The 27,378-nt window shown below is 36.1% G+C and overlaps 1 protein-coding gene and 1 pseudogene across 1 annotated transcript in view; both read left to right on the top strand.

Moving 5' to 3' along the window:
- LOC150106282 (cytoplasmic polyadenylation element-binding protein 2-like) overlaps positions 1–27,378 on the top strand; it is a 417,239-nt gene that overhangs the window by 367,302 nt on the left and 22,559 nt on the right. Inside the window, exon 9 of the mRNA XM_090393070.1 lies at positions 8,081–8,262. Coding sequence (XP_090249196.1) covers positions 8,081–8,262 — 182 coding nt within the window. The remainder of the gene's footprint in view (positions 1–8,080; positions 8,263–27,378) is intronic.
- LOC150106285 (6-phosphogluconate dehydrogenase, decarboxylating pseudogene) lies at positions 11,481–12,118 on the top strand (annotated as a pseudogene).

Genomic DNA, 27,378 nt, shown 5'->3' on the forward strand with positions numbered 1-27,378 from the left:
CTTCTGAAATGTATTTTATAGTGATAATCTTAGCAGAAAAATTTAAAACAAGTTAACTTCTTTACTTATCTAAAATGCTTCATTTGATATGAACTTTTTCATATAAAGATGAGTTTGGAAAGATGAAAATCAACAGAAATTGTTAACCTCCTCTGTTGAATGAAAGTGGCATTTCAGTAATATTCAAGTTATAGCAAGTCGGAATACAGTAATTGGCTTGAGTCATTCCAGTAACGATAAAATCTTCTGATTTATTTGCCAGTTAGCTTTCATATTTTTAAAAATATCCCCTTCTATTGACTAGAAATGTAAACTGATTTGCATCCAGATTTCTTTTTTTTTTTTATTTACTTTTAATACTTACAAAAATAAGTGGATTGATCATATTGGTATAAGAAGTTAAATACAAAAAAGTCTTTAATTGTAATTTACAACTACTATATGATTATAGTTTTATGCTTGCATAGCTTGCACCAAAAGCAAATATATGGGGGGGGGGAGGGATTTCTGATAAAAACCTAGACAAAAATGTTATTAAAGCAACTGATTAATAACTCTGCTACTAGTATGTTCTTTCTTTTGTGATTATATCAATTGCTTTAATATCATTTTTGTTCTAGGTGTTTATCAGAACTTCTCAGCCCCCCCCCCCTTGTAGCATGCAGTTTTTATTTTTCATGGTTTTTCTAATTACAGAGAATGAGTGAATTTGTGTGGCTGTGTGCATGAGAGAGAATTCTATCCACAAAAAGTTAGTACCATGAGTGAGTTTGAAGGTTAGATAATCCATAAATACTGCAACTTTTTTTCCATGCTAATCCAGGTCTCAGTACGTAGAAAAATTTATCTACTACCTAATTGAACTCACATCCTGGGATGTAGAGACACTATCCAGTCAAATGGTTGATCTAATATGGATGCTTAGGCATTGATTAATAATGTTGATGTTTAACATCAACATGAGTAATAGAGAAAACACACATCTAAAAATAATAATGAACTAAATTTTAGCTAATTAGATTACAAGCCAATATTTCACCAAAGCATCATCATGGGCACAAAGAAATACTAAGCACATGCATGCAAGAAAGAAGACACAAACTCGGTCTAGGTTTGTCTTCTTGCAGATGAAGATGTCTTGTGACCAAGGAGAAATATTGGCTTATAATCCAATTAGTTATTTTAGATGCATTTTCTCCATTAATCATCAAATACGAGCAGAAGTTGAGGCAGTCAAGTTGATGGGACTATAGATGCATACTTATTGTCCACTATCATTTGGCATAAATTGTATGTATGTATACTTACATTATAGAATGGAATAAAAAATTAATTTCATTAATACTTAGACATCGAGGGGGGAAATGGGTTGCAAGTTTGAATCCCAACAGTGCCATGGATATTTGTGATGACTTCAGGTGGTGTAGATCATGTTCATCACTTTGTGTGAGACTATCACCCTACTTACTTTGTTTAATCTTGCAACCTAATACCTCATATAAAGTTCTGAAATCTTTCCCCCCCCCCCCCCATATCATATGCCTTATACAAATCTACAAAACTTAGCCATCCCTGATAATATTGTTATGATCCTGGCAACTCCTACTTTGTTCTAAATCCAATTATTATTATTGAAGGATAGCGAATATGAAATTGATGACAGAAAGTGCTAGTACTGATTGTGTCGCGAGTGCACATTTGCAAGAGAAGGATGGTGAGAAAGAAAGGCGAAAAAATGTTAAAAAATCAGGAAAAAAGAAAAAGAGCGATTTGACAACCGTAACGGATGTTAAAAGGGACGAAAGTGAGGCAGAAAGAAACGAAATTGAGAGAACGAATGAAAGTAGAAATGGCGTGATGAAGAAATTGCAAGTAAAAAAAATCGAAAGAATAAATGATAGCGAAAACAGAATGAATGCTGGCGAAAGTTGGACCGAAAGTACGGAAACAAAGGATGAATGAGAGGGAAAGTGAGAAGAGGGGGGTCGAGAGTTAGAAAGTTAGAAAGATTTAATGAGAGAGAGAATGTGTCGCGAGGTTTGGAAGGTGAATTGGATTGGATGAAGCAAGAAATGAAATGGATGCGGAATGAAATTAAGAGGATTCAGGTCAAAACTATTCAAATAAATCATGATGGCATGAAAGAGTTAACGAAAGATGAGCGAGTGGCGTTGTATGGCGACTCCATTATTAAACGTGTGCTAGAGGATAAAATGCACAAGGTATGTTTTCCAGGCGGTAAAATGAGTAGAGTGATTGAGGCGGGAGCGAGCAAAAGAGTTAATTGTATTAATTGGTACAAATGATTTGAGAGAGAACAAAGAGCATGTCAAAATGAATGTCAGGAGACTGCTTGGAAAGATAAAAGAGAATAGTGTGACAGGAAGGGTAGTCAGTGTGGTAGCCTAGGTATGATTGTGGTGAAATGAGGCGGAGAGCAAGGATTATGAATGATATTCTGGCTGAAATGTGTGAGGAGATGGGAGTACAGTTTGTTAATGTGTGGAATGAGTTTGAGGGATGAAGTGAGCTGTATGGGAGCAATGGACTGTATTTGAGTGGTTATGGTGTGAGTCGCTTGGAGAGACTGCTGGAAAGTAGAGAAGTGAATAGAGAGAATGAATCAGATCGAGAGGGGGTGATGTGGAAGAGCAGGAGAGTAAGACAGGAGAGATTGAAGAAGTGGAAATGAATGGGGAAGTGAGAGGTATGAGTATAGAAAATGAGAGAATGGGTGTGCAAGAGGAACAGGGAAACGGAGAGGCTCAGGGTGGACAGGGGTACACAGTGTGAGAAAGGTGGATGCTCCAAGAGGAGGTGAGAGCATGTGCAGGAACGAAAGTAATGGGATGACCAGGGATCAAGAGGAAACAGATGGAATCGCAAAGGGTTCTAAAATGAAGAAGCAGAAAGGGGAATGGGCCCAGTCCAGCATGGAGAGATCACATCTAGTGAGTGGTATCAGTGGAACTAGCTGTAGATACAGAAATGAGTTGTTGTGTTTGTATACCAATGCTAGAAGTATAAGAAACAAAGCGGATGAAATGGTTGCACTAATTGCGTCTGTGCACCCAGAGATTGTCGGAATAAGTGAGACATGGTTAGATGAGGACGACATCCTAACAGGAATAGAGATGGAAAGGTATGATGTGTTTCGTGAGGATAGAAGGGGTAAAAAGGGGGGGGGGAGTGCTATTGATGATAGAGAACGAGTTATGTCCATACAAGGTAGAGATTCAAGAGGAAAATAGGGCCAGTGGTTTTGAGGCAGTATGGTGTGAGATAGAGGTGAATAGAATCAAATACTTGGTGGGATGTTGTTATAGACCTGGTAATGTGGATGGTGGTGATAATGAAATGTATAGTCAAATAAGAAAAGGATGATCATTATGGGTGATTTTAATTATGGCAATATAGACTGGAATGAAGAGATAGCAACTGGAAGTAAACAAAATGAGCTTGAGTTTTTGAGGGGTAACTACCTCAGACAGTATGTAACAGAAGGCACACGAGGATTAAGGGTCTTGGATTTGGTCATCTCATCGGAGGATGTAATTATCAATGGGGTGTCAAATCATCGACCAATTGGTGAAAGTGACCATGAGGTGATTACCTGGGTGGTTGCCAGCAGTGCAAGGACCCCTGTGAAAAAAGGGTATATGTGGAACTACAAGGGGGGGGGGGGATTATGAAGAGCTCAGGAGACAGCTTGCGGGTGTAACATGGAATGAGAAGTTAGCTGGAAAAGAGATCAATGCAGCTTGGGGGATTTTCAAAAACTATTTAGTAGATGTAATGTCTAAATGTATACCATGGGTGAGAAGGTTAAATAAGATAGGTGTGAGATGGACGAATAAAGAGATTAAGCATGCAATACAGAGAAAAAGGGCATTGTGGAGGCAGCATAAGAGAAGTGGAAGTAACCAATTTCATGTGATCTACAAAGACCAGGCAAGGAGGGTGACTTGGTTGGTGAGAGTAGCTAAAGAGAGGTATGAACAGCAGTTAGCTAATGAAGCCAAAAAGAATCCTATGGAGTTCTTTCGATATGTAGCCAGCAAAAGAAAGAATGATTATGGAAGGATGACATTGATTGGAGGAAATGGTATAAAGACAGCCATTGCAGAATGTGTGGTGGAGATACTTAATGAGCAGTTCATAAAGATCTTTCAATCTTGTGAATGTGACTTCATGGAGAGATTGAGAGCAGAGACTGGCTGTAAGTGAGCAAGAGGTGTTTGGGGAGTTGAATAAACTAGATGTAAATAAGGCTGTGGGACTTGATAATATATCACTGCATATTCCAAAGGAATGTGCCAGAGAGTTGACACCTGCCTTGACATATATTTTTAATACGAGTCTTGCACTTGGTCAAGTTCCTAAGGAGTGGAAGGAGGGCAAGATTGTGCCACTTCATAAAGGAGGTGATCGAACTCGAGCATCAAACTATAGGCCTATCTGTGTGTCAGGTGTTGTGGTTAAGTTGTTGGAGAAGTTTGTGAGAACTAGGATCCAGAGTTGGGTTGACAACAATGGTATAATCTTTGATGGACAGCATGGATTTGCTAAAGGGAGGTCATGTTTTAGTAATCTACTTACTTATTACAATAAAGTGACTGCTTCCTTGGACAGAGGAGAAGGATACGCAGTAATATACTTGGATTTCGCAAAAGCTTTTGATAGAGTACCTCATGATAAGTTGACAGTCAAACTAGAGCAGGTTGGGTTGGATATTAGATTAGTGCATTGGATTGGAGACTGGCTATCTGATAGGTATCAACAAGTTGTGTATGGGGGTGCAATATCCAGGAAAAGGAAAGTCATTAGTGGAGTGCCTCAGGGGTCTGTTTTAGGGCCATTACTATTTAACTTGTATATTAATGATATTGGCGAAGATTTGGATGGTGATATTCAGTTGTTTGCAGATGATGCGGCCTTGCAAGAAGACGTGAATAAATTGAGTGATTGGGCAAGCAAATGGGGATGTGAGTTCAATGTTGCAAAATGTAAGGTTTTAAAATTTGGAAAACAAAGATGGGATGCAGAATTTATGCTTGGTGAGAATGTATTGTTGGAAGTAGAGGAAATAAGAGATCTGGAGGTGATAGTGGATAAGGATCTAAAATTTAGGGGACACATCGCCAAAATTGTGAAGACAACACAAAGACTTCTGGGAATGATGCGGAGGACACTGATGTGTAGCAGTAGGGAGATTCTTGTTCCATTGTATAAGGCTTTGATTAGGCCACACATGGACTGTTGTGCCCAGATTTGGTCACCTGGTTTTCAGAAGGATGAAGAGATGTTGGAAAGGGTCCAAAGGCGACTGGCTAAGGTAGTTTCTGGCCTCTGGAATGTCGAGTATGAGGAAAGATTGAAAAGATGTAATTTGCAGAGTCTAGTGGAGAGAAGGAAGAGGGGAGATATGATAGAGACCTACAGGTTGGTAAGGGGTTGTTATAGGATCAATGGTGGAGAAGTTCTACAGAGAATAGTGGGAGATCAGGAGAGAACAAGAGGTCATCCCTGGAAACTGTATAAAGAGGGTGTGAGTAGGATAGTGAGAGGCAGGTTTTTTTCGTGTAGAGTTGTGAGTGATTGGAATGCCTTGCCTGAGAGTGTGGTGTCTGCAAAGAGTTTGAATGTGTTTAAGACACGGTATGATGAGATGTTGTGTGAGATAAAAGGACCTCCTGAATGAGTCTTTTACTCCATGAGGTCTTGTTTAATAATAATAATAATTAAAGCGTCTTGGAAAAGTACCATGTTTGATCACAAGCATATTTCTGGAATAAATCTTGGCCCACTCTTGATATTCATATAGAAATTACAAGAAAGAAAGAAAATTGCATTGAATCCATAGTGTGGTATTTGCTGCTTACTAGAATTGTGTTTTTTCTTCAGTCTGAAAACTAGGGTTGTAGTAAAAAGCTTAATGTTACGCTTGCAATTTCTGCTGATGGGCACAGTCCCCATATTTTTATTTCAACTTGGCATACTCCAGAAGAGGGAGTAATAATAATAATTAGATTTAGAACAAAGTAGGAATTTCCAGGACCGTAACAATATCATCAAGGAAGGCTACGTTTTGTAGATTTGTATAAGGCATATGATTTGGGGGGGGAAGGTATTCAGAACTTTATATGAGGTATTAGGTTACAAGATTAACAATATACACATTGTATCTAATTGTATCTTCTACATTAGTTTCAGCATCTAACATTGAAGATGGATTGGTTATAAAATGAACTGTAAATCAGTGCCATATCTAATCCCTTCTGTTATTTAAATTCTAAATGGATTACATTTAAAAAATGTGATATTATGTATGATGTCAAAATAGGATAAATCAAACTTGGTTATTTCATAAAGGTGAATGTCATCATTTAAAATCTGTTGTCTTCAAGATTCATTAAATGTCTATTACGTCTCATTCGAAAATAAGTAAGACAAGGAACCATTCTCAATAATGAACCTATAGAAACTGGCATATATTATTTTTAGTGAAGATGACAAAATAAACTTATAAGTCAGAGTAGTGCTCAACAGTAATTTTACACCCATATTTATGAGTTTGTAAAAATAATCATAATTCTGAATATTTTTACGTATTGTTTATGTTAGTATGTTAGTATGTTTATTAGTTTTGTTTTCATAACACACATTGTCGGCACTTGCAATGTGCTGCTCGTTATGGAAATTGTTTTGCTAAAAGTGATATGTAAAGTAGTTAAAAATTTAATGTACTTACCGGATTTGAATAATTGTGTTACTTTAAACAAATTTATTATGGTTTGTGTTTTATGAGGACATTCTCTTGTTGCTAACGGAGACAACGTGTCAGCCATTATACAGTACTTAGTTTCTCGCTTGCCAAGGAGTGCGCATGCTCGCGAAGAAGTTTGATGAGTGATTGACAGCTGACAAGAAAGCGTCCAGTGTCTGACAAGATAGCATTCGGAAGGAATTTAGAACACAGGCCGGCTGATATTTAGGTTGGAAGGAACTTAAGTTTTTTTAAGTGACAGTCGGAAGAAAATTAATAGTATATTCCGAAAAAGGAATCATGGAACTATTAAGTTTCAAAGTGGAATAATTATTGATAAATAAAAGGGATATATTGCTATAAATCGTTTTAAAAGGAATATTGAAGGAAACACTAACTGAAAGATTTATAGTAGATTCCGAAAAGGGAATCGCAGAACCAAGTTTTTTTTTTTATTTGAATAGTTAAGACTGTCAATAAGCATTTAGTGAATAAAAGAAGAATTTGCTATTTACGTTCTAAAGGAGTGTTCAAAAAAACTCTGATTAGGAAGTTTCATCTGTATTGAGGACGCCGGATCTGACTATTATTTCTACTGAAGAAAAGAGACAGAATTAAGTCAGGAAGAATTAATGTGTGTTACATAAGTGATGAGAAAGGATCGTGTAAAAATGAAGAATAGAATCATATATCTATTGAAAAGGGCCTTGACAGAGAAAGAAACTGGCTATGAACATTTTGTGATTGTGCAAACAAAGTGTTTAGTCTAGTCCTAAGTGTAAGTAAGTTTATTTTTAAAAGGCCTTGGATCCAATTAATTTGCAGTGTATACATATTGTTTTTGTTTTATTAAATGTGTTTATTTGGATTCTGAAAGAAAGAGTTAAGATCATTGCACCAGTTGGAGTGAACCCTTGTGCATATAATAACATATAAGTACCCTCAGAATAAAAAAAAATTGTTAGAAATAGAGATCGTCTCTATGGTAGGATTAATAATATTATGATAATATCTATGAATAATCTCCTTTATATAAAAATCCACCAATTATTAACAAGTTGATCAAATACAGAAGTACAAGTAGCATTGGTAGTAGCATTTTAACATATTAAAATTAAAAAATAAAGATGATAGAAGCTGAACCTTCACATTATCGGTATACAAATTAAACACTTTACAACAATAATAATAGCCAAAATAATTCAAACATTTGATAGAGGCATTGTAAACACTACATAAATTCTCTGTGTGCTTGAATGCTTCCTTTGATATTATAAATTAACATTTTTATATATATATATACTTTTATAACAGTTGAACTTGCCATGATCATGGATCGTTTATATGGAGGAGTTTGCTATGCAGGAATAGACACAGATCCAGAACTGAAATATCCTAAGGGAGCCGGCCGAGTGGCCTTCTCTAATCAGCAAAGCTATATTGCTGCCATCAGTGCTCGCTTTGTACAGCTACAACATGGCGATATTGAAAAACGGGTTGGTGTTTTTATCAGAATTTCATGCATCATTTTCAGAGTATGATAATCTATAAATTATAAATACATACTTAAAATTTGAAATTATTAATAATAGTGTTTTTAATCATAAACATACATTAAATCTCTTTCTTAGTTAAGCAGACAATACTGTGCTTCCTGACCAATAAGATTCAAATCCCTATTTCACAGATGTTTGTATATGCATTGCACTGCACAACATGTGAGACTTGCTTATTGGAAGTTTGAAAGTGTGTGTGTGTTGGGGGGGGGGCATGGTTAGTCTCCAACCCACAGCCTACTCATTATACTAATATGCAGTAGGTTGCAACCCATCATGGAAATTATTTTAAAAAAGTAAGCTACAATTTTCCTCAGATTAGTCATAATCAAGTAATTCTTGATTATAGAAATTATAATTTCAGTAATGAAATTCTTTTGAAAAATAGGAGTGTGCATTAAAAAACCAGTTTTTAACTAATGCTTGCCTCAATGTATTGCTTTGTGCATGGTTTCATGTAAATATTAATGCAGTAAGCTAGGCAAGAGTATTAAAGTTTTCAGACACTTTAAAGGCAAACTTGTCAAAAATTATGAGTATCCTGGATGCTCTTCGGTTTGCTAGAAATGAAGAATCAATGAATGATTACATTCCACCAGGAAGTTAACCAAAATTTCTATTGGAAAGTTGTGATAATTGTATGATGAAAACAGTAGTAGTAGTCATCTGACAGTGACACCCTTATATATGCTCTGCCTGTTGCAATTTTTGACCAAACATTATCCCTGCTATTGCAAACAGTCACCATAGCAGATCCCCCCTTGCATTTTTTTTTCTCTTATTCCTCTCCTTAAAGAATTTTGAAAGGCTGTCTTTGCAAACTAAAGTTATTTGCATCAGCAGTTTATTAATTTGCTACACACAGAATCACAAGTGTATAACATATTATGCAATGCAGAGTTTGAGGTAATATTTTGAATATGTAATGTTTGCAATTTATTTAACATGTATTACTATGCCATAATATTGATATACCAGTGTACTAAACAGTTTACTTGAAGACTGATATTATGTATGATAGATCAAATTTCCTCAGAAAATATTAACATTAGATTAACAAAGTTGAATATATTACATTTAATATTATATTTCCTGCCTTTACATTGGACTCAAGTGGAAAAGAGAAGAAAGGATAATGAAAGATTGTTTTTTTTTTGCTTTGTCAGATCAGTGAGCAATACTTCATTCTAATGAAACCACAAAATTTTTTACAGATATAAAAATGGCTATGCTTGATGTGTGTGTGTACATGCTCACACTGCTTTGAAAGAAGTCAATGGACATCATAGTGTGAGGAACAAACAGCTATGACACCAACCTTAATAAGATGTAGGACCTCCTTTCATTGCAGCAAGTATATGATAGCGATCAATGGAAATTTTTAACTTCTTTCTGTAGGCATGTAATGAGGTCTTGACCTCATCCATTCCAGTTCCCCTCACAGATGTTCTGTGGAAGCCAGTCAAGTGGGGTGACATTCATATCCACAAATCATGGGGGTACAGCAGCCGCCTTATAGCACAATACATTGTCTTTCTGAAAGAGAGAAGGGTTAGTTACGTTGAAATGACACAAAGTAGAAAGCATTGCATTCTCCAGAATGTTCAGATACCTCTCAGAGTTCATGGCACCATGAACTCTGAGAGGTATCTTTACCATGGTATCTTAACAGAAATCCAAGTCCAAACACAGAAAAAACAGGACCATACCATTACACTGCCACCTCCAAATTTCATAGTTGAATTATACACTCTGTTAAGAGATGTTCACTGCACATCCACCACACCTGGCTATCTGCTCGTTAGAGAATACAGTGTGATTCATTGTTCTGTAACACAGCTTTCCAAGCGTCTATGTTCCACTGCTGAAGACATTGCATGCTGGTTTGGGTAATATTGGGCTTGCATATTGCTGTCCTGCTATGGAAACCCATGTTTTTGTGCAGATGCATCTTCCAGTCAATGCCTGGAACTCTGCATTCAATATGTATGCCAATGAATTGTGGTTTTTACATATTATCTTTATTAGCACCCTATGGTTACATTTGGTGAGTCATCCACTGTGGGAAGCACTTGCAGTTCACTCTCTGCACTTCCATCTTAGTATGGTGTCACTGGTTGTTGACCTAGGATTGCCCAATTGGGCAGCAATTTGCTGAACAGATAGGCTTGCAACATGGCATCCTATCACAATGCCTCTTTCAAACCCTGTTATTCCCTTCTCACACAGTTGAACTAATCAAGAGTGTCCATTTATTTCTTACCAAACAGTATATGTGTGTGCACACAGAGACAGAACTTTAAGTCACCTTTTTTTCACCTAAACCTGTGCTTTGATTTTAATAAAGTATCTCAGCTACCAATTATTTTCATATATTGTTTTACCTTGCTGCTTTTGCACCATTTTCAAAAGCTTAGTAAAACTTGCTATCATAATATTAGTTTAGTATGTTGAGCAAAAACTCAGTTTCCTTTCTTCCACGTAATCCCACACCTTATCATGCAAACTTTCAAAACGATATATGGAACAAGCAGTTAATCCTCATTCCCATAGTCTTGTATATCATGTGTGTGTGTGTGTGCATGCGCTTTTGGCCTGTTTTGCAGAATGATATGCTCAAGTTTCCAGGGGGGAAATCCTGATAAATGTTGTTAATTTAATATATTTTCAGATGATGTCATGTCATTTAAAAACAATGCTTGAGAAAGATAAAGATTTGTTTTAATTGCTCTCAGAAATCAAGCATAGATTTTATATTGTAATTGACCTAGACAGATAGTCTTGGTTATTTATAAATAACTTATTAATTAAATATTTTGATGAGTTTTTGTAGTGTTAAAAGTATTTGCATTTTCTTATTTAACATGAACTAAGTTTTATCTTGTCAGCAAATAGGTATTTGCAATTCTATTGAATTCTGAAAGGGTTTAAATGCTTCTTACATTATATAAAAATTGCACAGATCTGTTTTCATCATTCTTGCAGTGAATAACAACATAACATTTTTACCAGATGTGATATGAATTAGCTAAATTTCGGGGTAGAGGAAGTTATGCCTTGTTTCTATCATTTTACAATCAGGTATTGTTTGCGTGCAGGAACATTTTAACTTATTTGTCAAAAATATTTATTGGAATCATCAAATAAAATAATTCATTATGGGTACAGGTGAAGAAAGAGCTGATTTAGCCTTAATAAGCTTTGCCATGCTGGGACAGAATATAATACTCAACATGAATAATCGTGGATATGTGATGTGTGCATATTACAGAACAGTAGATAGATTCTTAGAGAATGAAGCTAAGAGTACAGAAATCATTGGTGTTAATTCTCTTGAAGAGATTGTGTTAAAGCTGGGGATGTTTTGATTAAACAATTAGTACCATTGCTAGAATCTGGAGATAACATCATAGATGGCAGGAACTCTAAATATATGGATACAATAAGGAGATATAAAGAAGATGGTGCACGTTGTGGACCTTCCCTGATGCTAGATGGAGCACATGAGGCATGGCCTCATATTAAGGATATGTTTCAGAGCATTTCTGCCATGCTGTGATTGGGTTGGAGAAGATGGTTGACATAGAATATAAAGATATCGTGAAGGAAGCTTTGGGAATGTCTCATGAGATGAGTGAGGTGTTTGCAGAGTAGAACAAAGATGAATTGGATTAATTTTTAATTGAAATCACAAGCAATATTTTAAAGTATAAGGATACAGATGGTTAGTCCTTTTTTGGAGAAGATAAAGGACACTGCTGGCCACAAAGGGATAGGAAAGCAGACTGCAATTTAGAATTTTGTTTCCTTTTTGATTCTTTCAATGTAAGAAAGGTAGGGGTGAATATTCCAGGTGTGCAATGGTCATCCACCAAATAGCAATATCACTGATATTATATTTTTGCATTTATTCCCATTAAAGACTCCCCTAAGAGGATGCTTTTTGACGCATAAACATTGCATCACATTTGCATTAATAGCCCAGGTGTGTATTCAAAATACACACACCTTTGAAAAGATGGCACAGTGTGTCAGATTCTTGGTGTTCTAGTAGTTTTAAACCACTCAGAAGGCAGGGTGAGCTCTGAGACAATAGTACCTAGAGGCTGTGATTGGTTATTGTGTCAACCAATCCAATTGAATGTTGTCATGAGTTGCTGTTTTTGTTTTCTGAGTTTCATGTTTTGCATGTGTCAAGTGTGAACTGATGTGGTAGGCAAGTTTTTAATATATAATTTAATAGATTTATAACTTTGTTGCTCATATTTACATTGAGAAACAGTATTATTTAAGTAATTCAAATATACCACTCTCCTTCAGTATTGTTTTTTATTCTAATATACCATATCTTAAAACAAACACATTGTCCCTCACTCTGTGCAAATTTGGCTTTGATAAATTAAGGTATTCAAAGTCTTCCTACAATTAATTGCATTAGACCAATTAAAATGAACACTGATGTGCTATACAGTCAAATTTATGTGAATTTTGTAGTGCAGGTTGCATACCCAACCGAATGGGCACACGATGCCACTGAAGAAAGGCTTTATATGCATCCAAGATGATGTCATGAGCCCAAGGATTCATGTTACTTATAGAAGCTGCCAAAGTTTATGGATGGAAACTTAATTACAGTTCCATTGCTCTTATGTGGCATGAAGGCTGTATTATTCGCAGTGTTTTCCTTGGCAATATCAAGCTGTACAGTTTCTCTAAGAAGAGAGAGTATCGAAGATGATCCTCGTGATGGCTGAGGAGGAACAGCTGAAGCTCAAAGAAATCTCAGCAAGGTTGGGGCTTTCTATAACAACCATCTTTCACATCACGAAGATCAGTGCAAGGTGGGTGCCTAAACTTCTCTCTTCAATTCAGACGGAGCATCATGTGCAAGTTTTGAGAGCTTTTCTAAGGGAATCGGAGAGAAGTGCTGAAATTCATTGTTACTGAGATGAAGCCATTGTCCTTTATTATGACTCTCTTTCCAAAAGAGAATGCATGGAGTGGAGCAAACCAGGTGAAACCCCACTGAGAAAAGCCAAGGTTACTCAGTCCACCTAGAAGATTATGGCAACAATCTTTTGGGATTGCCAGGGATTCTCTTGATTGACTTCAAGGAAAGGAATACCATACAGTGAAGAATATTATGCTTCACTCCTGCACAAACTGCATGATGCCATAAAGGGGAAGAGACGAAGAATGTTGAGTCAAGTGTTCACCTACTTCACGACAACCCTCCAGCCCATACAGCTACAACTGTGGCTAAACACCCACCCTACAGCCATCTTCAGATAATAATTAATCATGCATGGGATTTATATAAAAAATTAGATCTAGAAACAGTCTGAGGAAACAGAACATTGATCAAGATGCTGTCATATATTTATACATGAAAATCAAAACGAGATATTTTTATGCAATTAATTTGTCCCTATATTTGTTATATCATTAAAAGTGTAACATAAATTTCTATCAAAATATCTGATTTAAATTTTATGCTTTTTTTAAAAAAAGTTGAAGTTCAGAGGGCATATTGCAAAAGTTGGTAAAATAGCTTGCTAAAAAACACGCTAGGAAGTTGTTATCCCTCTTTATATGGCTATGATGTGGTCAAAATGATTCGGAGACGAGTGACAAAGATGGTGACAGGTCTGTGGAATACTCCATACGAGGTATGATGGGATTTATGTGTATGGGGGTTGATTTGGGTCACCTGCGGATCTCCATGGAGATGCCAAATAATAATAAATAAACCTAAATCAGTGAGAATCAGCATGCACTATCCAAGAGACTACCCATTCATGTTTTGGCTTAGTGAAAGGAAACATATTTATGGAATAAGCACATGCATGCAGGTACTACAAAAATAAAGTGGTGAAACACAAGCTTGTCTAGAAGTCCAAAGAAGTTAACACCTTCTTTGGACATGGTAGGTGAATTGCTTGGCTATTGCTGAATGTTTTGTGATGAATGGAGATATTCATCACAGGATGATAACCATATTTGTTCAGTTCTGGCAGTTTAATATTGGCACTCAAATTAGACTTTTCCCTGTCCATCCCATGTAGAGAACCAGTAAGTAAAACTACTCTATGGTTCAAGAACTTCCAAAATCTGAAAAGGGACTGTTGATTTCTGACCATTTGGACCTATATGCAAAGTGCAGTTTTTGATATTAAAATGCTTATCACCTATTAACTAGAAATTAGCATAATAAAAAAACCTTTTGCTTACATCAGTTTGTTCAAGTATTAGATTAGATAGAAGATTGGATTTCTATAAGAGGGATGACCTACACCTGAATGCATTTGGTATCAAGAGTATAGAAAAACTAATAACTAATATGAGACCTAACACAGAGAGTCAGGGAAACTAAATTATGAAGGAAGAATGGTGTGAATGCAAGTGTAAGAGCGACAGTGTTATATAACTGTGTTAATGACAGGAATGGACTTTGTCAGGGAATTGTTGATGAGGCAAAAATGATTTTGGGTTTGTGTTCATCCAGTTTGGACCCATCATATATTTGCAAAGATGTCTACATGTGTAAGGTATTAGAGAAGAATAGAGATCTGCAAGTTGTCCAACCGTGTCAGGCAGACTGCAAACAAGAGTATACAAAATAACATTCAGGCAGATTATTATGTCTGTGCACAAATGCTAGGAGTATCAGAAACAAAGGGGTAGAGTTTGTTGCCTTAGTCAATATGTTGCGACCTCAGATTGTAGATATTAGTGAGACCTGGCTATCAGAATCATACCTACTAACTGGTATCGAGTATGACGGGTACAGTATTTTTAGGAAGGATAGAGAGGAGGGGCATGCTGCTAATGATATTGGGTGACTTAAATCCAGTTAGAGTTGAGACCTATGATTGTAATAATACTACTAACAATATTTCATGTGGCAGTGAGTTTGAAGCCATCTGGTGTGAGGTGGAGTCTAACAAGACAAATTACATAGCAGGGTGTTGTTACAGACCTGGTGAATATGTTGCTCGTGATGAAGAAATGCATCACCAAATAGAAAAGAATAATCATAATGGGAGACTTTAATTATCCAAATATTGATTGGGTAGCAGTAGAATCTCATGAGAAGAATGAAAATGCATTTATTGAGCTGTTGTGGGACAACTTCCTCAAGCAGTATGTGACAGAAGGAACTCAAGGTCAGAGGGTGTTTCAGTTAAAAACTTAACTATTCTGCCTCCAGTTGGTGACAGTGATCATGGGGTACTCACTTGGGAAGTGACTAAATTTATGAATGTCCCATTCAGAAAAGGTTACATGCTGAACTACAAAGCAGGAAATTATAACCAATTGAGGAGTATACTGAGTTCAATGGAATGGGATTGGTTGCTGGGTGGAAAGAATATCGACAGCGTATGGGAAGCATTTAAACAATAGTTAAATGAATGCTTAAAGCTATATCCGAATGTGTCCTGAGAGTTTGAAGAATAAATAGAGTAGAAGTTAAATGGATGTGTAATCTTATTAAGCAAGAGATTCGTAAGAAAAGGATTAGAGTAGAAGAAACTAATGAGGCTAGGGATGTTGGAGTGTTAATAGATAGAAAGTTCATGGGCCACGTGGCAAAGATTGCAAATACAACTCAAAACGTTCACATAAGATAAGGATGTTATTTTGCCTCTTTACAAGGCCTTGATAAGACCTCACTTAGACTATTGTGTGCAGGTCCGATCTCCTGTTGTGATTCTGATATATTGGAGAGAGTGTTAAAAATGATATCAGAATTGTGGAATACTGATTATGAAGACAGATTAGAATTTGGAGACTTTAGACACTAGCAAACAGGAGAAAGAGAGTTGATATTATTGAGACTTACAAACTTCTGAAAGGGTCATACAGGATTTCAATTTATGGAAGGTGGAGAAAGGACGAGAGGGCATCCTTGGAAGCTGCCAAGAAGGATGTGAGGGCTAGATTTTTCTCTCAGAGGGTGGTGCATGATTGGAATGGATTGCCTTTGGATGTTGTGAGTGCAAGCAGTGCGAATGAAAACTAGTGTGTGTAGTATGTGGCCTCCCTCGATGAGTCTCCGACTACCTGGAGGTCTCTCTTAATAATAATTATGCATGCACATAGGAGAACTTCAAGACCAATATATAATAAGAAGCAACAAGGACTTGGAGGTGAATAGTGAGATTTCAATTATTATTAACTAACATCATGGTTTCTCGATAGCAAAATCTCCAACTGAACATGCGTCAATGTTGTAAACAAAAACAATATCATTTTTTTCATTAAAGAATGTTATATTACATATATCATTCTCTAATGAAGAAAGTGACATTCCAAATGAAAATAAAAATCTTGAATTTTTTTTAATCAGAGTAAGGAATTAATTCTTGAGGAGAAAATAATTTGATTTGAGTATCAACATTTTAAAATCAGGCTGTAAACAATTATCTTCTGTACTTGATGAAACTGCCAATATCAACTGTCTTATCCTCTGAGAGAAAAAAAATCTAGCTCTCCCTATCCCACCCCTTAATTGCACACAAATCTAACCTCCACTGATGCTCACTTGTTCTCTCCCTACCTTCACATATGGTTATTAAAGTTTTACTATTCTTGTATTTTAAAAAAATTCTTATTTGATATGCATAAAAAAACTTCTAAAATAATGATACATTCATCAGAATCCACCACACTTTGTGCCATTGATATGTGGCAATTAGTAATGGCAACTCATTGTATTCATTCATTATGTACAATGCTACATGATCTCTTGCTATCTGACATTTACACCACTTTTTAACAAAAAAAGTTTGACTCTGTTTTTCACAGTGCCTGAGAACAGAATATATCTCATCCCACAAGCGAAACCTTGTTGCAAGTTTTTCCACTTGGTTTAATCCTTTGTCCAAGTGTAAGCAAACAAGTTTGTGCCTGAACTATTTTCAGGACTGGGGCAACTCACATAGAGAAGCTAATGACTTCACATCACTTGCCTTAGTATTGCATAATGCAAAGCACATCTCCTTCTAGACATGTATAATGCTATGCATTATGGGGAAGGGTCACTACGCAGACCAGTTTCGACCTTTATTGAGGTCTCATCAGTGGGAGCCAGACCTAGAGGTAATATAAAGGTTAAAGTAATGCAGAAGTCATATTTTCATATACCAGTAGCCCCAGTCTTGAAAATAGTTCAGGTGCAAACTTGTTTACTTACATTTGGATAAAGGATTAAACCAAGTATATAATTTCTTGGTATCTTTAATTTATAGTATAACCAAGTGAAAAAACTTCCAATAACCTTTCTCTAATCCAGAGTAATTTAATAATATGGTGGAGTGTAACTTTGTATATTCACTCAACACAGACACATTCAGTTCTATTGTTAGGTTCAGAAGGCAGAATGCTTTTAGAATTATGCCGTCAGAGCCTAATAATAGAGCTGCTAATAAAGTTTCTTCATAGGCCAAGATTAGAAATGCTTTAAAGAACAAGTGGGAATAAATATGCAATCCATATTGTCTGATGGAAGATTAACTAATTTCTAAGAATCATCATGAAATTAAAAATTTGGATATTTGCTGGTGAAAATCACTATGTAAAGGCCACCAAGCAATATAGTAATACTTCTGAGCAGTTTTTAAGGTCAGTACACTTTACATCTCATCAAATTTACAATGCAGACAATATAGTCTGTATTGGAAATATTGACCTACAAGAGACTAAGGAAAGTTGGCAGTTTGAAACAGACTAGCATGTGCAAGAACAGTTATATTTGTTTCTTAATGTTTCAAGCCCACACATACTTAAGCTTTTGTTGCATCTATGAAAGGGATGTTGGGGGGGGGGACTGTAAATATCGTGCATTTTACTTTTGGATAACTGTAAAGCTCTCCCACATGAATCAATCCCAATGTGATTGGGGGGGGGGGGGGATATCTCTTAACAATATTATTCAAGGTGCTCTATTTATATTAACAATTCCATGAAATGCAGCAAAACCTTACTCTGAAGAGAGCATGGAAGTTGTATCCAAATGTGATGTTTCCTGATTTAGATGTAAAGTCAAGGCAACAATATGTTACTGATTATTGCAAAAAAGTGCAGTTGGTGCCAATGATAATCTTCTTCTTTAGCTAGCTGAGCATCTAAGGTTTTCTTAGCTGCATGCACTAGCTTCTTCCATCTCTTGCTGTCTTGAGCTTTTTCATTCCAATTCTGAATGATAATGCCATTGATAATACTATAAAAATTGAAAGACAGCAAAGAGTGGTGTGGCTGTTGACATAGAGCCAGAAATACAATGATCTTTCTTATACCAGCAAATTATTAATCCTAAGAATGAAATTTAGATATGTCTAAAGAAGATAGAGAAACTCTACTCCCATTTATAGAAAAAAATCTGATCTTCATTGTACAAAAAGTTAATTGCACATATGCACACACACACACAAAATGCTATATCAACAAAAAAAAACACTTCAACAAAAAAAAGTTTTAAAATGAAATACGTGATGCTAATTATCAAGAAAGTGTTGCCTGATCTATTAGATCAGTTATAATGTTACAACAGAGGCATAACTATTAGAAGAAGATTAATGACAATGATAATGTCCTTTTTAATTGCATACTCTTGTAAATATAGTGTGGTATATACAAGAAAGCTTGCATAATATTTACCTATTTTGTTTTTCTGTCTAATAAAAAGTTAGTTGCATTCATTGTGAAGTTTTCTGTAACTGTATACTTGAGGAAACACACATGTATTATTCATATTATGTAAAGCCTCATTTCTTTGATTTGAGATTTAGAAAAGTGATGTTCAACACCATTTTAAACTTCTTTCCAGTAGTATAATCATAGATTCTGCCACCTAGCCCATTTTCCTTGGCCATCTTCTTGGTTGCTTTCTTGTTACTATCATATAGGCCAAGGACTTTTGCTTATCCCTCTCCTCCATAATACACATCCTACCAACTTCAAATGACCCTCTTGCTTTTTATCTTTCTTATATTTAAATGCACATCCTCAAAATCTGGATATGATCTCTCTTACCTAAGCATTTTCATTTCTGCTTTTCTAGCCGTTGTGTTCTCTCCTAACAATTCTACTTCATATGAGAAATAGTCCTATCATAGTTTGTAAATTTTTACTGTTTCTTTCATATATATATTTATCATATCATACCCAGACATAGGCTTCCATTTTGCCCTACCCATCTCACTCTCTCTTGTCAATAATCTCCCCCCGCCTCATTACCATTAACCCATAGCCTGTTGGTTGGAGAATTGTTATACTATCCATTCAGCTTACAGCCCACTTTTCCTTGAATGTTTTACCACAATATTATAGGAATCCTATACTATTGTGGTAATAGTATAGGATTAAAGTACCCCCCCCTCCTATTATAGGGGGTGCTAAGGGTCAAAGCTGTATAACTGAGAGGAGACCTCCACATAACCTTTAAAGGAATGCGGAGAACCGACCAGGGCTTCTGACCTAATGTCCAATCCCCACCTTCTTGTGGTGTACCCTGTTGGGTATCTTCCTGGATACTGAACGAATAAGGATGGACTGGCAGTTTCAGATTTAGCCGACCAAATTGTATTCTTATTGGTTAAACCAAAATACAAAATGATGGTACAACATGACAAAATTTCATGCCGGCTGGGACGTCGCCCGGTTAAACAAGGCCCCCGTTGTTTTTGCCAGGGAACCAGGGTGAACAGCGAAAAGTCAGCTACTGGAACAAATCTGAAAATACACCCCAACTCAACATCATCAGAGTTAAAGATCGGTACTATCAACATAAGAAGCCTGAATGGCAAAGAAATGGAGCTAGCGGAGGAATTAGATAAGTACCAGATCGACATAATAGGGGTGACTGAAACAAAAAAGACAAAGACTGGTGAGATCTTTCTGAGCAATAAATACAAAATGTTATATCCAAGCAATGACAATCAAGGAAAAGAAGGAGTAGCCATAGTATTCAACACAAAATACGAGGCTCATCTTCTTGAATGGCAGGCAGTGTCAAGTAGAGTGATAGGGGCAAATATCAGAATGGGGAACCGGACAATGAGACTTGCTTGTGCCTATGGTCCCACAGAAGGTTCTACTAAGGTAGAAGTGGAGGAATTTTTTTAGGTTCTAGAGAAAGCTACTGACACAATGAAAAAGGAAAAGTTGGTCCTTGTTGGGGATCTAAATAGCAGAGTAGGAAGTGATTAACAGACACACAAAAATGTTTTGGGAAAATTTGGAGAAAAGAGCAAAGCTAATAATAATGGCAAATATCTGTTGAATTTCTGCTCAAGACATGGACTGGTTATTACTAACACCGTGTTCCAACATAAAAATGTGCACAAATTCACATGGAGAGAAGAGGCAAAGAATAAGAAAAGTCTCATTGACTATGTTATTGTTGATAGTGATGTTTTCTCCCTAGTGCAGGACACCAGAGTGTACAGAGGATTTGAAATTGGAAGTGATCACTATTTAGTCTTGAGCAGGATAAAATTGAATTTCATATTGAAAAGAATAACATGTAAGAAAGTTTTAAAGCGAATAAAAGTTGAGTAGCTCTCAGATGTGAACTGTAGACTAAAATACACAAAGATTATTGAAGGAAAAATGAAAGAGTTTGAGAACAGGAACCAAACCTTGGAGATTCATTGGCAAGCCTTGAAGAAAACCCTGATTGATTCAACCAGAGAGGTATGTGGTGAGGTTGTCTGCAAGGATAGAAAAATCAGAACTCCATGGTGGACACAGGTATATCAAAAGTTCCTGGGAAATAAGTCAGCTTGTGCTCTTAGAGAATACGGAGACAAACGTAAGAAAGCTAAACAGTGTGTAAAACTAGCTAAACAAAAGTCATGGGAGGACTTTGGCAAGAACATAGAAAATAAATATCAAGTAGGTGGCAAAATATTCTGGAGGTTGTTGAAGAAGCTTAGGAATGGAGGAAAGAGTGCTGTAAAAGGAGTTAGAGATGATAAAGGTGAAATGAAAATGGGAGAAAAAGATATCCTTGAGGTATGGAGTAATTACTTTGAAAATTTACTAAATGAAACAAGCAGTGATGACAGCACAGTGATAAAAAAAACACTGACCAAGCATGCAGTCAGGAATACATATCCATACTTGAAGTTGAAAAAAAGCCATCAAAGGCTTGAAATGTGGAAAGGCAGCAGGAGTAGATGATATTCAACCAGAAATGCTGAAGTATGGTGGTATAAAAGTCTTACAGTGGCTGCACTGCATAGTTCAGAATGCCTGGACAGAGGGATGAATTCCCAATGATTGGAGTAGAGCTCTCATAGTGCCCATATATAAAATGGGAAATAAAACAATGTGAGAATTACAGGGGTATATCCCTATTGAGTGTTCCTGGTAAGATGTATACTTGAGAAACGGTTGAGAAGAATTGTGGAAGAAAAGCTTGGTGAAGAACAAGCTAGATTCAGATCAAATAGAGGCTGTCAGGATCAGATTTTCACTTTACGACAAATAGTCGAGAAAGCATGGGAATATAACAAAGATCTGTATTTAAGTTTTGTCGATTTGGAAAAGGCATATGACAAGGTGCCAAGAGAGAAGCTATTCAATACACTACAGTTATATGGTGTCAATGGGGCATTATATCAAGCAATACTTAGTCTTTATTTAAGTTGTAAGTCAGCAGTTAGAATTGAAGGTTTAATGTTAAATCTGGTGTGAGACATGGATGTACATTATCCCCTCTGTTATTCATTATCTATATGGATCACATTATTAAGGAAAGTGACATTAAACATGATATCAAAATTGTAGATGTTAATGTCAGCTCTTTGCTTTATGCAGACGATGTTATACTTCTAAATAAATCCACTACAAGTCTGCAAGATTCTCTGACTAAATTGAATAACTGTTGTAATAGATATGGTATGACGGTCAGCAATAAAAAGACAAAGACAATGAAAATAGGCAGAATCATTGAAAATGTCAACTGTGTTGTGAATGGAGAACCTGTGGAACAAGTAAAACATTTCAGCTACTTAGGCACGATTTTTAGTGAAGATGGTAAATTATATATGGAAATAGACAACAGAATCAACAAAGCTGGTATGGTGGAAGTCAATTGAATAAATTCATATGGAGTAAGAGAGAAATTAGTCAGAACACTAAATTAGCTGTATACAAGACAGTGTTCAAACCAATTTTAACTTATGGATCTGAGACCGCAGATATGAGAGTCCTGAGTAAGATTAGAGGCGTGAACAGATGGCATCAATGGCAATATCATATTAAAAACGAGAATATTAGGAAAGAACTTGGCATTGTTAGCATCCAGGAATGCGTCAGCAGAGTTAATCTCAGGTGGTATGGTCACTTAAACAGAATGGGCGAGGAAAGATTAGCAAAACAAGTGGTCTCTGCCAAGTTGGCAGAAAAACTACCCAGAGGAAGACCAAGATTATAGGTGGATTGATACGGTACAAAGTGCCTTAGACGATAGAAATATAAGATCTGGTAATGTTGTGGAGTCTTGACACGTAACAGACTGATTTGGAGGAAAATTGTAGATAGGAAGTTAGTAAATGATGTAAATTTTTCATGTAGTACTACCATATCCTGTACATGGCTGGAATTTGATGATGTATAGAAATCCTGCTTAACTTTCTCCTAAACAGCTTTAAACCATGAACAAAAAGTTAGCCAATTAGTTTGTAAAGAGGCCAAAAAAAAGTATGACTGCTAATAATGCATGTTGCAATTTCCTGCTTTTAGCCCTTTGAAAAATGTGTGAGACACACTGATAATTTTCTTGCAGGAACTAGGCCTAGTTAATAATGAGAATATTCAAGTGAAATGAGGAATGAATATTTCCTTCCCAATAAGAATTTTCAGTTGTATATTCAGTGCAAATGTTTAAATAACAAGACCAAAAACAATCCAGCCACGAAGATTGCCGACTTGGCATTCTTATAATGCCAAACGTGGATGAGAATGGCTGTATAAATGTTGTTCTATGAGGGGGAAGGGGGGACTAGGTTGTGGTCTGAATTGCCTACAGGACAAAAAACGTCCACAGTATACTTAATTGGTCACACTGATGAAGACCAGATACACAGTGTTTAAAGAGTAGCTGGGGTTATCTGAAATTCTGATGGATGTGAACAAGTAAGATCACTGACAGCCTTGACATCCTTACCTGCTTCATCTGCCCAGTCAGAAGAAGGAAAATCTGTTGGAATTGTGAGATAGACCTTTCAAAGCCTCGCAGATTCAATTCACAAATATGTGGTGTTTAGCTTCAATCTCTACAATGTTTATTTCCATCTCCAATCAGCAATACCTTACGTACTCTCTTTTCAACTAAATGGCAGCATTTCTACATACGTCATTTGCTCTGATTTACCATTTCATTGAGTTTCCAACTTAGAATCTCCTCTTTCTGATCTTTTAGATAAAAAACCTAACACCCTGTCGTATCAGATTTTTTCCTCTCACTCACAAGACCAAAAACAATCCAGTGAAGAATAAGGCATGAAGATTGCCCATTTGGCATTCTTATAATGCCAAACATGGATGAGATTGGCTTATAAATGTTACTCTATGGGAGCCGCCACTAGCAATTCTGAACTGTCTGATTCTTTAAAGATTTCTTTAAATCTTAATCTTCTCAAGTCTGTCTTTACTGACAATGAACACCATTGAAATAAAAACTACTGCAGTACTGGCTTTTAAAATAATAACGTTATGATAAAACTATGGATCAGGCTTATATAATAACATTCACATTTCCTTAATAGCACTCTTAACTATTGTATTATACAATGTATTACCCCATAAATGGTGATATTTGCATATTATTTGTAAATCTAATCTTTTGGGGGGGGGGGATTAGTGTTCATCTTTCCACGGTAGTATATAATACTTAACAAGAAATTATATTTTTGCTTTAGTGTTCATTTGCTTCCTAAAAGTGAATGAAGTTTCATTTTATTTAATGGAAAAAACAAAATATTTTCAATTCATTTGCATGATTGCTTGCAGACTGTAGAACAGTGTTTCTGAATTATCTAATTAGGCCACCCACAGCACAATGTACTATATTGTTTGAAGCCTTTCATTGGTAGGATTCACATAAAAAAACAAATATACATACACAAATGAGGTTTCTGAAAAGTAAGGTAACACATTTTTTTTACTTACTAATGGTGAAAGTGAACAAGATAAAACATGGTGGACAGATAGACCCATTAATAACATTCAAAAAGACTGCCATTGCAGTGTGATGCTACTGTCACCTCACAGTATTCCAGTTGCAAGTTGGCAGCTACCATGCGAATTTGATCCAAAACAGGTGTCTGTGAAGTTATTCATTTTTTGCAAGCAACAGAGGCTTCACCAACTTGTCACCAAGTGACTGGTTGCTGCATATGGCAGAAAGGTTATGTTCCAGTTGCAAGTTGGCAGCTACCATGCGAATTTGATCCAAAACAGGTGTCTGTGAAGTTATTCATTTTTTGCAAGCAACAGAGGCTTCACCAACTTGTCACCAAGTGACTGGTTGCTGCATATGGCAGAAAGGTTATGTTTGGTAATGGTGTGTTTTTAGTCAGGGGCGGAGGAGGCAGTCTGCCCCGGGAAGCACTTTGAACCTTTTTGAACTTTTGCAGTTAATTCTCAAATACAGTCTCGAGACCTTATTTCCAAATATTGTAATACTACTGCGAATTTTCCTCACAATTGCTATATGTGTTGCTAGTTGTGAGAGGAGTTTTTCTAAATAAAATAGATTAAGAATTACCTACATTATTATGAAATAGACTTCGCCAATGTAATCGACGATTTTGCTAACAGAAAAGCAAGAAATATAGCATTTTAGAATGTTGAAATTAAAGTTTTACTTCAAAAATAAACATAATGTTTTAATTTATTTTCCTATACGTCGTTTTGACTTTTTGTAGTATTTTTGGTGTGTATTGAAAGGGGCAGCAAACTCAGGGACCGCCCCAGGTGGCAAAAGCTTTAGCTACACCACTGTTTTTAGTGTAATGAATTTAAAGTGGGCTGTGGTGACATTAAAGATTGGCATCTTGCACGCAGGCCTTCAAGCAAGACATTTCATGTATTATAGGCATTATTCTTGAAGACTGGTGAGTGAAACTGTGTGAAATTGAGAAAGTCAATGTTTATGAAATTGTTCATGATGTGCTTGGCTTTTGAAAGATGTGCTCCTACTGATTGCCTTCACCCCAGAATCTGCTCGCCTAGTCACAGGAGGTGAAATGTGGGTTCATCACTTTACCCTGGAGAGCAAACAAGATTCCATGACCATGAAAACATCCACAATCTCATACATTCAAAAAATTCAAAACTGTTCCCACTGTTCAAAAAGTCATGGCCACGATGTCCTGCTGTGAAAGCCAATATTTGACGCAAATGACCAGGACTCCTGACAAGCACTGTGATTTTGGTGCACACCACTCATGAGTGTGTGCACAGTGTTGATAATATGGTATAAAAGGGCAAATGTTGTATATAATCAAAGTTGTAGAAATATATCTACAGTTTTTTACTGTGTAAATAGGCACGAAAAAAAAAAAAAAAAAAACCACCCATAATGTATTAAATTTGTCTAAAGTGAACTTAGACACTTTTTTTTGCTCAATGACCAATTGATAATTAGAGATTTTGAAGACAGTATTCACAGAAAGCTACTCACAACCTAAAAGAAATAGTGATTCTGAAATGATAGTTTTAACAATAAAAACAGTAAAGTCATAATAAAATTCTAGAACAGGTTAATTCCTTTACATATTTGGGATGCATGATTTTTTATGAAGATGAAAAGGATATAAGAATTACAAAATTCCTAAAAACAGGTGGAATAAACTGTTCTTAAACAAGCCTAGTATACAACCTAGTACAAAGACTCGGTAAAGCTAGTGTATCGTAAACTTTTACTAACACTACTACGTGAAAACGAAATTAGGAACTAATAAAACAATATTATTATTATTATTTGACACCTCCAGGGAGTCAAAAGAACTCATCGAGGAAGGACACATGCTCTACAACTCTGTCTGCACCACTCAATTCACCAACTGACCGCAACTACACCAACGCCATCTACCACCACTAGTATTTCCACAGACAATCGCAAACATCCATGCCCACGGCGGGATTTGAATCTGCAGCCTTTTAGCTGGAGAGCAGATACGCTAACCACTCGGCCAGCCAGGCTGGCTGGCCAAGTGGTAAAACAATATGATAAACAAAACATAATAGCAGCATGAAATTTAAGAGAAAAATAGCAAAATATACCTGATCATAAACAAAAAAATAATAATCATTATTATGTGGGAGTCAAAAGACTCATTACGGGAGACACACAGTTACTATTATTCTCACGATAGCTCTCCTTAAACTCATTCATCATGAAAGCACTCACAACTACTTCTGGCAATCCATTCCAATCATTCACCAAGCAAAGAACATACTTTTGCACAACTTCCATTGATGAATCTTGTTCTCTCCATAATTAGCATGTATCGAAAACATTCTTTTGTATTAATCTTATAGAATCCTTTTAGTAACTTGTAAATTTCTATCACGTCCCCTAAACTCTGCAACTGACAAACCTTTAATCTATCCTCATAGGGAACATTCCACAGACCTGTCACCAACTCAGAATCCGCTCTGCTATCTCCTGATCCCCAAGAAACAGGTGACTAAATCTGTGGTAGTCAATATGCAGCTGAATCATAGCCTTATAAAGAGGGATAATAACCTCTTTGTCTTTACTTGTCAATGTGTTCTTCACCATCCAAGTAATCCTCTGAGTTATTTTTTTTCCAATTTTGCAATATGTCCTCTAAAACTTCAAATCTCTATCCACCATCATGTCTAGATCCCTATCCTTTTTAATTTCCTGTAATCTAGTACCATCAATACGATACAAAGTATGTAATCTTTTCATCTCGAAATGCATTACTTTACATTTGCAACATTAAATTAACAACCATTGTCCTTTAACTGCTCTGCTAATGTATTTAATTTGCACTGCGGAATATCTACATTTAC

This window comes from Typopeltis vanoorti, chromosome 5 (assembly GCF_054136105.1).
Source record: "Typopeltis vanoorti isolate ZY-2024b chromosome 5, IOZ_Tvanoo_1.0, whole genome shotgun sequence".
NCBI classification, from domain to species: Eukaryota; Metazoa; Arthropoda; class Arachnida; order Uropygi; family Thelyphonidae; genus Typopeltis; species Typopeltis vanoorti.